This window comes from Echinops telfairi, unplaced genomic scaffold, assembly GCF_000313985.2.
Source record: "Echinops telfairi isolate 266 unplaced genomic scaffold, ASM31398v2 ScPeMD7_1;HRSCAF=3_0, whole genome shotgun sequence".
Taxonomy (NCBI): Eukaryota; Metazoa; Chordata; class Mammalia; order Afrosoricida; family Tenrecidae; genus Echinops; species Echinops telfairi.
The window spans coordinates 70,352,060-70,369,800 of NW_022103896.1; the positions used below are offsets into that span (position 1 = coordinate 70,352,060).

Sequence of the window (17,741 nt, forward strand, 5' to 3'; positions counted from 1 at the left end):
GCAAACATAATTATATCTAAATTTTTTAAAATTCAAAAGCCAACTGTAGCTTAGAGCCATGGGGCTCAAGTTATTTTGAGACCATCCTTATAGAAGGTTGTCTCCACATAATAACACTACCATTCCATGTGTTTTTTCTGCTGAGAAAGGAAGTTTTCTCTGATTTTTTTTTTACCCATAATTCTTGGTGGTTCATTGCCATCTTAAAAAATATATATAATATTTTATTGTGTTTTGGGAAAGGATTACACACAGTTTAGGTTCTCATTCAAGAATTTCTGCACAAGTTGTTCATTTACTGAAACTGGATATATTCTTCGTATTACGTGAATATCCGTATCACTTCTGTTCTGGTTGTTCTAATTTATTGCCATCTTTTTTCTTTTGCCAACCAAGTAATAAAGGCCAGGCAGGCTGGAAACCTCATCTCAAAGTTCTGTTCTCTCTCAGAACCTAGAACATCATGGTCCATTTAGAGGATGCTTTTAGGAAGAGCTCCATAAATATCTGTTGATGGGCTGATGGCTGGAAGAGAGAGTGGTTAAATTGTAGCTGTCAAAACCCCAGGACTACACAGATCCTAGTTAGCATAGCTGTACTTTTCAGCTTCCCTAAACCTCATTTTTCCCGTGCATAACATGTGTGCTGAGAATAGTAACTGCATGTGAAATAGAAGCTCCAATTGCTCTTGCTTCCCTTTGGACTTAGAATGAGACCCTACAGAGTAGAACTGGCCTCCTCAGGGCTTACAAGGTGGTGAGCTTTTGGAAGTAGATCGCCACACCTTTCTTCTGAAGTGTCTCTGAGTGGGTTCAAACTTCCAACCTTTCATTTAGTAGTCCAGCGCTTAACTGTTTGTGCCACTCAAGATTCCAAAATTGAAGCTAGTATTTATTAATTGGTCAACAAATATATACTGAATGAGAAAGCGAACTATCAAAACAAGGATAACATTTTGAATTGCTAGAAAATATATTTACCAATCAAGGCCCCAAATGATTTTTAAGGTAAATACATCATACCGAATAGGGAGATCATGGTGAGTTTTGGGATTCATTTCTGGGAGTCTTGTTGACTTTTTGAGATTCAGTAGTTTTGGATCCACCATCTGGCTACAAGATGAGGCTGTCGGTCCTCAAAGAAGTCTAGTCTCGGGAGGCCTAGGGAACAGTTTTATTCAGTCCTGTACGGTCTCTATGAGTCAGACCACTCTATGGCAGTAGATTTGGTGTTTCATGGGCTCATTAAAGACTCCTGATTGTGAGGTGTGTTAGGTGCTCAGTGGCAGTCCAGAGAGAGGAGTCTGTCTGTTCCTGGAAAAGTTTGTCATCTTGGAAACATTATACAGGTTGCTATGTGTCAGAACCGACAGGGCGGCAGCGGGTAGTTTGGTTTGGGCATATTCTTAGCGCCGTCCTGGGCACTGGAGATCGAAGCATGAACAAAACACAGCTCTGCCCTTCAATCAGGTGAAAAAGCATGGTCAGGGACAGATGATGCTGGAGTTGGGCCCAGGGTTTGCAGGTTGTGCAAAGGGAAGTCCCACTGATGCAAGCTGGAGCGAAGAGTGATTTGCAGGGGTGTGGTGTGTGTGTGTGAAGACAGGGTTTCTCCAGGAGCAGGAAGGGGAGAAAAGCATAAGGTGTGAAGTGTGCAAAGATAGGAAATAGGGGTGAGCAAGATGAGGAGTCGGACACACTTAGGAATGAGTGTTTTCCATGAAAGAGTGGAAGACATGGGGAAAGTAAACATAGTCTCACTGAGATAGGCAGGGCCCCCAGGGCCCAGAGTTCCCCTGCATGCAGAGGAGATGGGGCTGAATCTCTTGGCAAAGAGATCCATAAAAAGACATCCTGCTGTCCAGTTAATTCTGACTCACCATGACCCTACAGAATATAGTAGCAAGGCCACAAGGGGTTTTTAAGGCTTTAAATTTTTCTAAGAGCAGGCAGCCTAATTTTTCTGCTGCAGAGGTGCTAGTGGCTTTGAACTACCAACTATGAGGTTAGCAGCCTAACAATTGATCCACTGCACCCACCCTGGGCTCCAAACATCCAGATCAGATCCTTGAAACAAAACTCTGGGAAGAGTGAAGACTGGCCAAGACAAGAAGGGAAGGACTTCGACAGATGGTCACTGAGGGGGGTAAATTAAGAAGCACAAGGAGGATCTAAAGGTCTCAACTGTAGCAAAAGGGATGACTGTGAGAGATGCTACCGAAGGTGAATTCACATAGATTTACTTCATTTTCTTTGGTCTGCACGTGCATAAAAACAGTTAAAAGGCCGGCCACAAACATAATATAAGTCATGCCTGAAAGACTTTAATTTTTGGCAGGCCACCTGAAAATCGATACTTTCATTTAAAAAGTGAAGTGAGAGGGGACAGACCACAAATCCACATCCACATCGATCACCGCTGGTGACTTTGAGAGCATTTGCTTCCAGCGGAACCCACAGAGTTAGCTCTGTTGAAACGCCGTGGTTTGATTTCCAACTAGAAATCAAAGTCCCCTTCTGTGCAGATCAAATCCCAGCACAGGAGGGAACACTCAGACAGCCGAGCCACAAAGCTGGGTCAAGAGGTGCAGGACACTGTAGAGGGAGGCTGTGGATGTCAGCGATGACACCTGCAAGGCAAGGGATTTGAGAGCCGGACTGGAGATGAGTGTAAACATGAAGGGTGTTTATCTATCCGACTGGAGAGAATCTGTTTTAGGAACGTGTGACTTCAGACTATGCATAAAGGGCTGGTGCATTACCCAAGGCCGGCAGATGAGAAATGTAACAACTAGTGCAAAAGTCATCCAGACCCACCCGATTCTGCCCTGATTTCTAAGTGCTTGAGAATTAACCCAGGTGAACTAATTCTTCAGGAAAGGCTCACAGCAGAGATGGTAATACAGGAATTCACACTAAATGGTTTGTAAAACACCGTATTTCTCAATGGTCTAGCAATTAGTAGAAGCAGCTGTGATGACATAACTCATGCCAATGACAAATTCCTTAATTTTCTAGCTTCATATACCATGCATGGAATCGGTCATAATCTCCTCTTGTCCATATACCTTTACAATCTATTGTACACAGGCAATTCCTTGTTTTCCATGTTTGTTTATTCTCTTCTGCACCTCTTATTCGGACTGTGTCAAAGCTGGCCAGCCCAGCAGTAATGTTGAAACACAAACCAAATGCCCAACAATCAACACGAGTTCATTTTATAAGCTAGGTTGTTGGCGAAGGCATATAATGAAAGGCAAGAAACAAAAATGCTCTTTGCCTATTAGCTCTAAGGCTGCGGCCCAATCTAGTCACTGGAACAAAAGAGATGAATTCACAAGGGAAGGATTCTTGGCTCACCCAGCTCCACATCCTGGTCGTCCGTGAGCACCAGGATAATGTTAGGTCGAATGTTCTTCCGTTCCTGCTGTACCCGGCCTCGGAACCTCGGCGATCTGACGGTCAAACACAGGCCCCCCAGCAATTCCATGCCCAGGACAGCCAACACCAGAGCACAGCAGGAAGACCTCATGGTATTTGGTTCAATGTCTCAAGCGCACAAGAAGCCTCGGGGTCCTAGTTTGCGAAGGGCTGGGCAGTGAGAGAGAAAGCAGAGGGTGAGACTCGGAGGAAACCCCAGCACCCAAACACAGTGCGGCAGGAGAAGGGCTACAAGTCAGTCCCGATTAAAGCCGGCATCGAAACTAGCTGCAAAAGGACTGCACATGAGTCAGAAAGAGCAGCCCCCACCCCCCAATGTTAGGGAGGTGTGTTTTTTAATGCACTTGATTATTGTGCAAATTCACTCTGTCCTTTTTGCTCATTCCCACTTTTCCTGTTTTAATTCATTGCCAAGATATCATTCCCAATGCAGAATCTACAATGGAAGAGCTTCCTGACAAGAGCAAATACCTTGAATTGGGGCTCCTGGATGAACGCTCAGTTTCTGTATTCAGAGGTGCTCAGGACATCTGCAGATGGGGTCCTCCTGGAAGAGGGAGGGGGAAATCATTCAAGGATTATTATTATTTTTAATCTGAAGCATATTTTATTGATCTTCTTTTTATCTTTTCATACTCTAAGAAGCAAAAACAAACAGCATTCAGAACTGCTACTCAATAATTCCAAGAATATCTCATCATCGATTCCACAGAAGGATGATGAGGGGATCGCCGAGGCTCATACTGCAAACAGGATTTTAGGAACCCCAACCATGCTAAGGATGGAACAGAAACGGCCAGATGCCTGTGAAACCCTTGGTGCATCCCAGCCAGGAAGCAGGGCTAGCAAGGGGCCTGGTGGGGGGAAGGGGCTGTCCACTCACCTGCTCTCAAAATTGAGTGCTTATCAAGCTGAATGAAATCAAAGCTGTCACTTGTCATCTGCATTACGTCACTCACTACCCAGGAGAGTCCTTTCTGCTGACAAACACTTCATAGTAAGTGACTAGGAGGACCTCCGTTCCCAGACTCGGAAAACCTCCTAACTGTACCCCATCAATCATCAGGGGAAGGGGCGACTCCCGGGGTCAAGGCCTATCCCACCTTCCGTCGTCCCACGCCTTTCGTGGTCTGGGCCAGCCTGCTTGCGCTGGCAGGGACAGAGCCCTCCTTGGGCTGTCAGTCACCAGCCTCACGATTGTCAAGCCTGGTGCACCGCACAGAGGTTTTGCTTTGCCGCAGGGGAGCTAAACCTGCAAAGCCAATGATGGATCCGCTCGGGGCTACACTTCCACACTCAAAAACAGAACAAAACAAAACGAAATCCACAGGGAAGCGCTGCAAAAATCTTTGCAAAGCTTCACCAGAGGAGACTTTCGAAAAGGTTGGGGGGAAATGCGTCTCTTATTGGAGAACACTAACCTGCAGAATGCTTTCCTAGCCCAGACTTCAGAAAGGTAGGGACGGGCTCATTAAAATCAAACACATTTTTTTTGGGTGGTGCCCGAGGAAACGTCTATATGGGTGTTAAGCTGCCCTAAAATTAATGAGCGAGAGCCTGTGTCATTGGCCCCTTTGTCCCCACACACCTGAGGATCTGTATTTTTGATGTGCCAGCAATCGACCAGCATCAGAACAACAGGGACAGCTAAGGAAACACAGGCGCTGCTAGTTGAAAGAAGCCGCCCTCTCCCCGGCCCCCATCCACGGCTCACCCCAGGACTCCACTCCTGGAGGGTGACAGAGAGGAACGTTGGGCACCGTTTACTCCTGCCGTAACTGGACTTTGTCTTCAACAAGCACATACACACCCCGACACCCCTATTATTTTTAACTTTATGAGCGTTTTGTAAACAGCTCTAATGCGTTTCACTCTGCAGTCTGTAATTACTCAGTGTGTATGAGAGAGAGAGAGAGAGAGAGAGAGAAGAAACTCACAAGAAACAGGTTTTTAAATAAAACTCCCGAGTCAGCAGCACAGCAACCCTGGCTTCGGAGAGTCAACACGTAAGCCTTAGTGTTGCTTTAAAAAAAACTTTATTAAATAACTTGAGTTATTTCAGGGAAGGCTGGGCATGCTGAACACCGAAAGCCTGCAATTATCCTGCACTGACTGTTTGGTTTCTGGACAATTGTTGTCAATGACAAGAACCCCAATGGCAGCATGAAAAGCTAGGGAGATGAAGAAATCAGCTGCCCCACAGCGACTCTGTCACACAACCAACCCAAACCCAAACCAAGAAGTAGAGCAGCCTGCAGAGACTGGGCCCTGTAAGAAGCAAAACTTTGCTCACCTCCTAGAGCCTGCGGAGTATAGGCTAAAAGACAGCAGGGAATGCTTGCCTCCCTCACACTGGAAACTAGCCTCTGCAGACAGAAGTGACCGGAAAACGCAATCAACCTCACTGCTCAACAAACCTAAAGAGTTTAAAGCAGCTGGGCTGGCAGGAGACTTGACTGTAAATTCCTGGCAATTAAGACACAGATAACGTAATTCAAGCATAGATAATGTTACCTGGAACTCCTTCAACATTACTAGTTAGGCTTTCCTTTCTTATTTGCGGGAATTAGCCTTACTATTACCTTACTATGACTATTGGGCTGCTCATCTAAAGGTAGGTGGAGGTGATTTGAACACAAGAGCTTTTCCTTGGGAGAAAAATGAGGCAGCTGGCACATAGCCTTGGAAATCCGTATGGAACAGGATTGCTTTGTCCGAGAAGGCCCCCAGGAGTTGGAATGGGCTCAGGAGGCAGCAGGTAAGAAAACAAAGAGAAGGAAGAGTAGAGGTGGTTTTCACTGATTAAGGGAACTTCCCTTTGGGTGGGTGAGAGGGGACACCTCGCTTTTCTGCTGTCATTTATTACTCAATCAGGGGTGGGTATAGTGGAGAAAGTGAGCAGTCGAGATCACTGAGCTAACAGACAGAGCTGGCCAACCCGGGATCCTGCCTACACTGAAACACACACGAAACACACTCCTCTGAAAGAAAAGTCCCCCCGAACAATCCTTTATTCAAAACTGACCTTTTAGAACCTGTGATCTTCTCACTGTCTGGTTTCCAATTTGGTAAGAAAGAAAACCAGGAGGGGGGCGCTTGGTGAGGGGGGGGGGAGGAAAAGCCCCCGACTTTACAAAGCGCAGAGAAGACCAGCCCACAATGTGGTGGGTGACCAACGTCCTTAGAGATCAAGAGTTTGTCTCAGGGAATCACCGAAAATGGGAGAAATGTAAAAAGAAGTTCTTCTCACACATGGAGAGCGAGCTTGAAGACCTGGGTTGTATTCATGGATCAGGACCAGCATACAGGCAGCCTGTTTTCCAAGTCGCAGAATGAACCCACCCCATTGTAAGTATGGTTCGCTGGTGTCACAGTGGTTGACGGGCTGTGAGCAGGGCCGTCAAAGTCAAAAGACAAATGAGGCATTAACCTTTTCAAGAGACTGAAAAGAGAAAAAATGATTTGGAAGGCTTCCTGACAAGGAAGACAGGCAGTTCATGCACATCAACCTGTCTGACAATACTCAAAAGTAAATCCAAGATCACACCACGCCATAGATTGGAGGAGGTTTCTGTGTTGGCCAAGCCTTCTTAGGCGGGGCAGTTATTGCTGAGATAAAGAACGGTGACAATATGTCAAAAGTACGCCGTTTCTACAAGGCAGCAACTCTCGAAATGTAATCGGGGAGTTTGCAGGGCGGGCCCCTGAGAGTCTCTGGGGGGTATCCAAAGGTCAAAATTATTTTGATAAGCCTCCCAGACCTCACTGGTTGTTTTCACTTTGTTAATTGGCATCCGAGTTGATGGGCCAGCTGCTTTGCACGTGGGGGAATGACGAGGGCGGCCCATGCAGTTTGTTTGGTTTTCTAATGTCAGTCTCCTTCAGGTTCTTTCTCCGGGCAGTGCTCATTTACTGAAAGAATTATAAAACTCAAATACACATCTTCGAGCTTTGTGTTTTTCCTGCTTCATCAACAAGGAGATACACCTACAACGCCACTGCTGCCGAGTAACGGATGATGTTGTCCTGAGGAAAGGAGCGTATGTGACTATTTGGTGAGCGAATTAGCCACTTTCATTTCTTCTCCATGAAGAACCATCTCTCCTAGAGAGGGTTACTTGGACTTAGAGATTTGGAAGGTATTTTCTCAAAATGAGAATGAAATGATTCTGTCATTTGGAGGAAAACAGCGGACCGTATTGTTATATTTGTTGCCAATGAGAAAATCTTAGCTTTCTATATAGAATCAGAGTTTTAGGAAAATTGTATCTGGTACTAAGAATGTGGCACTTCCTAATGCACAGTCTTTTCTGAAGTATTGGTGGTGATATTAACAAATGTTACTTTTTGATAGTGTAAAGCAATGTGTTAATATTTGGATGATTTGCATAATTCACAATTCAGTGAACCACTACTTCCCAAATGGCCATGTGTAATATTATAAAATAATTCATGAGTTAAAAAAATCCATTCGAAGTGTAAGCTCACCATCAGATCTACATGTAATATGAGTTAATTCATTGATAAGGTTTCAGATTCTTTATTAAAATCAATCTTTGAAAAAGTACTATTTGTCAAGTTTTTGTGTAGTATTAAAGAGAATACGAAACTACCATCTAGCTCTTAAGGACAAAGATAAGGCTTTCTACTCCCATAATGAATTACAGTCTTGGAAACCCACCAGAGCAGTTGTACCTTGTCCTACAAGGGACCTGCGTTTGGACGTAGCCAGAGCATGCTTAGTTTAAGGTCAGAAACAAATAGGATTATATCAGTAAGAAACTGGTATCTACCTCCTCTCCCTCTCCTGCCTGCAATCTACATACTCACACTTTTTTGAGTCCCTTTAAATAGCCCTTTTCCCTTAGTTTTTGGCTTTAAAATTTCCAACATATCATTTCTTTGCTTCAGAGGAAGCCTTCAGGTTATGTTATCTGTCTCACTCTAATAAATGTGATACTCTAAAGAAGCTACATTTCAATGTCTTCTTAGAACAACCCTATAACTGGCAAAGTTCATCTACTGTTCATCCCAAGGAGCCCGTTTCCCAGTGTGATTTATTACAACTCAAGTAGAGAGATAACAGCCTTCTTCTGCAACGGTAATATTTTTATGACCCTATAATAGTAAATAGAAGCCCTGGTGGTATAGTGGTTACATGTTGGGCTGCTAACCACAAGGTGAGTAGCTCTACAGGGGAAATCTGAAGCATTCTACTCTCATAAAAAGTTTCAGTTTTGGTAAACAATCCTGAGGCAAAAACAAAGGGACCAATTGTTCCAGGGGGATGCGGGAGGTGAGGGAAAAGAAGTGGGTGTTAACAAATCCAGGGATAAGGGAACAACAAGTGATCTAAAATTGTTGTTGAGGAGGCCTGGTAGGGCTTGATCAAGGGCAATGTAGCCAAGAGGAATTACTGAAAACCCAGGTGAAGGCTAAACATGATAGTGAGACAAGAGGAAAGTAAAAGGAAATAGAGGAAGGAACTAGGAGGCAAAGGGCATTTATAGAGGTCTAATTACAGGCATGTACATATGTAGATATATTTATATATGATGATAGGGAAACATATCTATGTGCATATATTTATAGGTTTAGTATTAAGGCAGCAGATGGACATTGGGTCTCTACTCAAGTACTCCCTTATTGTAAGAACACTTTGTTCTAACAACCTGGCATTCCATGATGCTCACCTTCCCGACACGATCACTGAAGACAAAATGGGTGCATAAGCAAATGAGGTGAAGAAAGCTGATGGTGCCCGGCTATCAAAAGATATAGCAACTGGGGTCTTAAAGACTTGAAGATCTAGCTGAGAAGCAAGAAAGCCCATATGGAAGAAACACACCATGGAATCAGGTATCAGGCATCAAAGACCCAGAACAAAAAATCTTATCAATGTGAATGAGGGTAAGTGCAAAGTAGAGACCCAAAGCCCATCTGGAGACAAATGGACATCCCCTTACAGAAGGGTCACAAGGAAGAGATGAGCCAGTCAGGGTGCAGTATAGCACTGATGAAACATACAACTTTCCTCTAGTTCTTTAATGCTCTCCCACTCATCAACCCACCCACCCACACACACTATCATGATCCCAATTCTACCTTACAAATCCGGTTAGACCAGAGGATATGCACAGGTACAGATAAGAGCTGGAAACACAGGGAATCCAGGACAGATAAATGAGTGTAGTGATACCGGGAAGGTGGGGGATGGGGGAACCAATCACAATGATCTACATAGAACCCCTTCCCAGGAAGATGGACAACAAAAAAGTGGATGAAGGGAGACATTGCTCAGTGTAAGACATGAAAATATTTTAAATAAATTATCAAGGGTTCATGAGGGAGGAGGGTAGGGCAGGGGAATGAGGAGCTGATACCAAGAGCTCAAGAAGAAGAACATCTTTTGAAAACGATGATGGCAACAAAGTACAAATATGCTTGACAAAATGGATGTAGGTATGGATTGTGATAAGAGCTGTATGAGCCCCCAATAAAATGCTTTTTTAAAAACAAGTTGCAGTCTTAGAAACCTACCCTGTCCTTTCAGGTTATATGAGTTGGCATCAACTTGGTGATAATGAGTTTTTGAATTTTTAATAATAAATTCTTTGCCACCAATTAATAAAAGCTGAAAAGTGTTAAGTCTCTGACCAGTAGCTCCTTTCAGAAAATACTTGGCTAAATAATGAGATCCTTCTTAATGGTATTTGTCTTTCTTCCTTCAAACTCTTTACAGCCCGAATATTATAAACCCTGAAATTGGAGGGAGTCATGGAAAGTAATCTCTTCACAAGTGTTTAGCCTTTCTGGGATCAGTGAGGGAGAGGGATAGATTTATTATTCACTTTATTCAGGTTTATATTGGATTCTTTCTGTGAATAGGAATTGAGAATAATAAGCATGGAGTGAGAAACTGTAAAAAGAAGTACACTGTTGAGATTTAACCTCATAAAGAAGGAAATTAAACTACATAGAAACTTGAGTTTACCAGGGGCATTTTAGAGAATACAAAGCATTCAAGACAATGTTTTTTGCTGCTTCTCTAGAAAGCAAAGGAAACAGAATGCTCTAAATCTTATGAAAACAACCAGAAGGAGATCCCTGAAGCAGGTGCTACTGTGCTTCTGCAGGGTATGATAAATTACTAGCTTCAAAAGAATCAGTGAGGTGCAAGAAAAGGTGTGAAAAAGAGGTTATTCGATTTTCAAATAAAACGGCATTAGGATAAAGAACCAATTGTGGTCTTGGGGATCCAAGCTAGTCTTATTGAACCCTAAAGTGCATTAATGTAATACATTTGCCTTCTACCCCTCACCTGTCATTTTGTCATCCTATTGTGGCTTGCACATTATTGTTATGGTGGAAGCAATGACATTGCTATTTCAAATCGGAAAGGAGTCACCAGTGGTGGACAGAGTTCAGCAGAGCCTCCAGACTTAAGAAACAAGCAAACAAAAGCAACCCTGGAGATCTACTTCTTTAAAAACTGACCGGTGAAACCTTATGCATACCAGCAAAAGACTCTGCAAATTTTATGGAGCATACAGCCTCATCTTTTTCTTGTGACCTACCAACCCTGTGGTGAGTAGTCCAAAGTTTATCCAACAATGCCAAAGACCAGAGGAATTGTGGGATGATGCCAAGTACAACATATGTACAGAAACCAAAACCTCCTTAAAAAGACAAGAAAGAAAGGAAATGTCAAATGGATGTCAAAAGGCGTGGAAAGTTGCTCTTGGATGGAGAGGAACTAATGGAAATGGAAGACAAGATCAAAGGGCTGATCAGAAGATTTCAAAGGGCAGCTCAAGGTGACAAAGCATTGCAATGAACTGTGGAGAGACCCAAAGGGTAGAAAACCCAAGAAAACCCAAACGGGAACGTACACTCAGCATTTGTTAAGCTGAAAGAGCTGAAGAAAAATTCAAGTCATGGGTCAAATATGCAGTGAGACAAGGAGCACCAAAAGAAAATGTAAGGAATACACAGAGTCCCTGTACCAAAGAAAGTCCGGCCTGTACTGACAGCACTGGTCAAAAATGAAGCACCAGGAAAGCACGGAATACTAATTGAAACACTCAACAATGGCTGTAACCTTGAAGTGTTCACTAAATGATGCCAAGAAATCTAGACCACCTGGTCAACAGGCTGAAAGAGACCCATGTGAGTCTATTCCCAAGAATTATGATCCAATGGCTTATAATAATTATCCAACAATATCAATACCCAGGTCATTTAATCTGAAGATAATTAAAAACAGCTATAGTGGAGCATGGCAGGGGAGCTGCCAGAAATGTAAGCTGGAATTCAGGTGAGAAAATGGATGCTGGATATCACTGCTGCTGTCAGATGGCTCTTGGCTAGAAGCAGAGGGTACCAGACATATATTTTCCTGCATTTTATTGACTATGTAAAGGCATTTGACTGTGTTGATTATAGCAGATTATGGGTAACACTGGGTAAAAAAAGGGAATTACAGAGCACTTACTGTATATACTTGTGTATAAGCTGAGTTTTTCAGCACATTTTTAATGCAGTTTTTGTGGTAAAATTAGGTGCCTCGGCTGATATTTGGGTCAGCTTATACTCGAGTATATATGGTGCTCATCCTGAATCTAGATCAAGAGGCAGACATTTGAATAGAACAGGGGGGATACTACATAGTTTAAAATCAAGAAGGTTATATGTCAGAATTGCATTCTTGCCCCATACTTACTTGGTCTGTATGTTGAGAAAGGACTCCGAGAAGCTGGACTATAGAAAGAAGACTGTGGCATGAGGATTGGAGGCAGACTGAAGCAACCCGTGACATGGAGATGACACAACTTTACTTGCTGAAGGGGAAGAGTATTTGAAGTACTTACTCATGAAGGTCAAAGACTGTACCTCATGAAGATCAAAGATTATGTCTCATTAATAAGAAAACAAAAGTCTAGACAATTGGAAGAATAAGCAACACGATGAAGATTGAAATTATCAAGGATATCTTGTCATTTTACTTGGATCAACTCTCAAATGGCCACTGAAACTGTGGTCAGGAGATCAAGTGGCATATTGTATTGGGAAACGATGCATCAAAAGACATCATTAAAGATGTCCTAGAGGACTAGGGTATGTGCGACTCCACTCATGGTATTTTCAATCACCGTATTTACATGTCAAAGCAGGCCAATGAATAAGGAAAGCTGAAGAAGAAGTAATGCCTTTAATTCTTGATATTAGTGAAGACTACTAAGTACATCACAGAAGAATTCAATCCAATTGGTCTTGGAAGTACAGTCGGAATGCTCCTTAGGAGCCAGGATGGTGAGACGTCTTCACGTGTATTTTGGACACGGTTTCAGAAAGGACCAGTACTGGGGAAGGACATTGTGGTTGGTAGAAGGTGAGTGGAAAAGAAAATCCTCTGCAAGATCGATGACACAGTGGCCGTAACAATGGGCTCAAACATCGGAATAACTGTGAGGATGGCATGGAACAGTGTTTCACTCTGTTGTTCATAGGATCACTGTGATTTAGAATGGACTTGATACCTAACAACAATAACTTTGGCTTTAATTATATACAATTTTATATAATTAGAGCTTATTTATATTGAGGTGACTCCGAGGTACTGTATTAGTTAGCAGAGGTAGTTTGTTGCAAAAACAAATTGGAAATGTTCAATGGCTTTCCACATGAAAATTCTATTCCTCATTCCTCCTATAAGTGGATGCAAGGGAGCTCTGCTCCACCCAAGACTCTAATCAGGATTATAACTGAAGGTCCTGTACACAGCAAGAAAAAAATTACTGAACAAAATCCAAAATCATAAGAAAGGCCAGGCTTACTGCTTCGATAGAGACTGAGGGAGCTTTGTGGATGATGGCCGGTAGAAAACCTTCAATATAGTAGCTGAATCCATCCCCAGGAATTCCCCTTCCAGCCAAACAATCGACAGGCCTTTACAATAAACATCCTTGGGGAACATACTCCTGAGGACCAGCAACCATCAGACCCAAATAGCAGCATTTTCCCCCAAAACAAAATTCCGAAAGCAGGAAGGAATGACTAATGGCAATAGTGGAACTCGGGTGGAAATGGGACAAACGCTATCATCACGCTGAGGGGATGGCAACTAATGTCATGCAATAAATGTGTGTAAATTGTTGAATGGGAAAGGAATGTGCTCTGAAACTTTCATCCAAACACACAACATAATGTGCAAATGTAAATAACAATAGCAACAAATTAAGCCACAATCAAGAGAATTCCCTGGCCTACTTTCTATGCTATGAAGCTCACCACTGATAAAATGCTAATTAGCATTTTTTTTTTAAAAGAATTCAAATACTGTAGCATTAGAAATACAAGTACTTCCAAGAGATCCTGCTAGCCACATGAAGATGGTTACCAAAGACGGTAGGTCTGGGAAATAGAGTGTGAAGAATTAGTGAGCATTTCCAAAGACAGTGAAAAAGCATTCTAATTCCTATTTCAAGATTTAAGGGGAAATTATAGAGACTAATTCGGTCTCCCCCATCCAATTTACTACTTGCAGGAGAATAATTTTCTCTTGCAAACAAACATCATGATAAGTCACCACCTTCGCTCAGAGACATTTTTAGAAATATACTAAAGTTAAAAGTACTAATGAATTAATATTTTAGATATCCCCCCTCATCACAATTTTTACTGAGAAGTATTGTTTTTCTATCTCTGACGCTGCTGATTACTTAATTCTAAGTCATCTGATCAGAAAAAAAACCATCTTCCGTGTGTGTTGTGTGTATCTAAATCCCTGTGCTGTCTTAAGATTATTGGATCTCCTTTAGTTCTCCCAAGATTAACAAGCATAGGTTGACATATATCATGTAAAAATAAACAACTGTATTTAGATTTCTAGTGAAAGCCAGGCCTGCAGCCATGGGCATGTTCACTGGAGTAGAACAGACTGAGTTACTAGCGTGCCTCTCTAGGAACATGAATGCATTGATTTTGGCCCTAAAGCAAGCATAATACCTACAGAGAATGCAAATGATCTCTTTTTATTGACATCTACCTGGTATACCACATTCTTGTTCCATCAAATTCATCTACCTGCACTAAAAACATCATTGCCTGGACACAGATGTTTACCAATGCCTTTAGATGAACTAACACTTGAAGAGATGCAGAAGGATTTTGTTAAAGTCATAAATCCACCAACAATGGCAGGTGCACATCATCTTCTTCACATCAAAGCCTTGTAGTGACTTATGTATAACCTGAACGATCTTGTTTAACACGAATTGTCAGGGCACAAATTAGGAAATTGTTCAGCTAATGAATACATTTACCCTATTGTCACAAAAGTAAACTAATATTTTAAGCTGTGAGAATTTACAGAATGCGAAATGTAAGAGGCACAGGTTGTTGTTAGTAAGTTGCTACTACCCCGTTAGTTCTGACTCATAGCGACCCTGTGCACAACACTAGAAACACTGCCTGGTCCCGCACCTCCTCCCAGGTATTCTCAAGTGCGAGACCATTGCTGCAGCCCGGTGTCCGTGCATCTCCGCGAGGGTCTTCCTCCTTTTCCCTGCCCCTCCTCTTTAGCAAGCATGATATCTTTCTCCAAGGATGGACTGGTTTAAACTATTATTCACTTGTTTGAAAAATATAATTGGTGACCATGGATGTTTGGAGAAATTCTTATTTATTGTCACAGGTGTATGTTTATTCATTGACGTTGGCAGTTGGACAAGTCCTGGCACTTCACCTAGATGTCAAACTACAAACACACAGACGCCAAGATTCATTTTCTCCCAATCTACCTCGTTTCAAACGCCATTTCTCAGCACACATCAGGATGTCACTTGCCGCACAGAAGAGGTGGCTATCAAGTCAGATGGTGAGCTCCACAATAAAATCAGCCGTTCATGGAAGCTGACCAACACAGGCTGTTGCAAACCAGGCATATTTCAAAGCAATTGAGAGTAACCCCCTCTTGCCATGATTTGGTTTCCATGAAGTCTTCAGCACACATGTGCTGACAAAAAGGAGACATATTAAAAGCTGATGTGATATTAGAGATGACCATGCAGCAGGGTTAGAAACTTTTTTTAAAAAATTATTTTATTTTTGTATCTGAGTCTTCAAATAGGAAAGAAACATTGCATTCTATTTGCCAGCTTACTAAAACATCTTGCATACAAGAGTGGATGCTGCTTATTAAGGAGATATGTCAGAATGCTCTCCTGACACTGGGCTGGGCTTTACACATAACATTTGCATGTAAAAGTTGAAGGAGACTAAAACTGTTGTCACTGATGGATGGATTAGCAGAGGACTGGCCGCAATTTAACAATCTGGATGGTTTCGAACATGCCTTACAAAGTCCTGAATCTTAAATCTATCTTGCTCTTGGCTCTTTATTATGGAACATTATGGAAATAGATCATATAGTAACACTTTGGGCCTTCAAAATACTACTTATCATCATTAGTAAAACTAGATTTTTATAGGTACAAATTTAGTCTGGCTGCCTAGGAAATTTACATAGGCCCTACATTTCCCGAGATTCCAAGTTTACCAAGTCGTCCAGTCATAGTGCGACCCTGGTGGTGTGATTTGCTTGTTTGTTCCCTGATCTTTTGCTATTTTCTAACTGTGTTAGGTTTTAATTACGGAGTGAAGCACAAACGGCCACTATGTTTCTGCAGCTCTTGTTTAGGGCCTCCTGTATATCACATGCAGTTTACATGTCCTTAAACAACAGATACAAGGAGGCATGTAATGATCGAAAACCAACTCACCGCCATCAAGTGGTTTCCAGCTCCTAGTGCCCCGTAGGAGTCCCTGTGAGTTTCTTAGGTTGTAACTCTGCGTGGAAGTGGAAAGCCTCATCTTTTTCTCATGGAACAGCTGGTGGTTTCAAACCACTAACCTTGTGGTTAGTAACCCAATGCATAGTCCACTACTTAAGGATCACTATTTTAAGTAGTGGATTACGCCATCAGGGCTTACTATTTAAGGATCATGAATCATTTTTGCAATCAACAACAAAGAGTAATACAGTTCATCTGTTTGTCTGTGTTGCAACAGCAACACTGCTTCACCAAACAGATCATATGTGACAAAAGAGTTTAAGAACAACTATTTCAGAGAGCTAAAGCAAAAGGTTCATTTTAGGAATACATTACAGAATCTTAGATTTTGAGAGCCATCTCAAAGCGCACTTCCATCAACCTTTGACCAATATATATGTGTCCTTATCTAGGGAGAAGGGATTCACCAGGTAGTCGGTCCTTCTGGTCAGAAAATTCTCGCTTTGAATGGACAAAAATCTGCTTTCTTCTCTTTCCCACCTATTGATTTATGTGTTATTCTCTGAAACCACACAACGTAATTTTACATTCTTCTCTGTAACAGATGCTTTACTATAAAGAGCAAGTCAAAAAGCATGGCAACTAGGGTTCCAGTTCATAGCTTCATGAGTTTATTCCAAACAAATGTGTTAAACCATTCCTGCAATCAGTGGGTTACTACAGACACATCTCTCAGGAGGACACTCGCTAGAGTCTCCATAAGGTGTCTGCAAGTAAGATGTGCAATCAAAATACTGACTTTTGAGGGAATCTGCTGGCAGTTAAATTCATGGTTCAAAAGCTTCTGACAACTATTTTTAGGATTCCAAAGGTGTATCTTGAGAGGCTTTCTCAAAGGCCACGGGTGATGATTATCAATATGGCTTAAGAAAATGGAAAATGTTAAATTGCAGGTGAGAAAAATGGACTAAATGTTGTGCTGAAAAATTATGTTTTTCCCGTTGTGATAATATACCTACTCAGTCTTTGACGGTACCAAGGACTTACCCCATCCACCCAAAACCTTGACCATGCCTCTTCAGACTTCTTTTTGTCCCCCAAAGTCACAGAACATTGAAAGGGAAGATACTATGAGTCCCCCATGTTGCCCAAACTGCCATTTGGATGTGGCTTAAATGGACGAGCACAGAGCTCTTTGCGGGAAGGTTTAAGACTGAAATCCCAAAATACCACCTTCTGAAGGGAATAGTTTTAGATGGAGGATATGTGGATGAACAGTGGCTTCACCTTTTGCTGCAAGTTTTTAATAAAGATGGTTATGCTTCTGTAGTAATAGTTTATGACTTATTCTCACATTGACAATTACATCCATCTTTTTGGCAATGTTCCCTTATAAAACATGTTTTATATGGTTAAGAGGTAAATTATAGGAATGATGTGGAAGAGTTATGTTGAATTTGGCTACTCTTAGGTGAAGTATTAGATCAACAGATCCTATAAAACTGTA

At 42.1% G+C, this 17,741-nt stretch overlaps 1 protein-coding gene across 4 annotated transcripts in view; it reads right to left on the bottom strand.

The window, feature by feature from the left end:
• SULF1 (sulfatase 1) overlaps nucleotides 1-17,741 on the bottom strand; it is a 191,879-nt gene that overhangs the window by 77,565 nt on the left and 96,573 nt on the right. For 3 of the 4 annotated variants that reach the window (XM_045286492.1, XM_045286497.1, XM_045286507.1), the window contains 2 exons: nucleotides 3,912-3,987; nucleotides 3,360-3,590 (listed from right to left, as the gene is read on the bottom strand). In XM_045286492.1, coding sequence (XP_045142427.1) covers nucleotides 3,360-3,531 — 172 coding nt within the window. In that variant the 5' untranslated portion in view covers nucleotides 3,532-3,590; nucleotides 3,912-3,987. Of the gene's footprint in view, nucleotides 1-3,359; nucleotides 3,591-3,911; nucleotides 3,988-5,733; nucleotides 5,797-17,741 lie in introns of those variants that run through there. The other variant, XM_045286502.1, reaches the window with a different exon arrangement.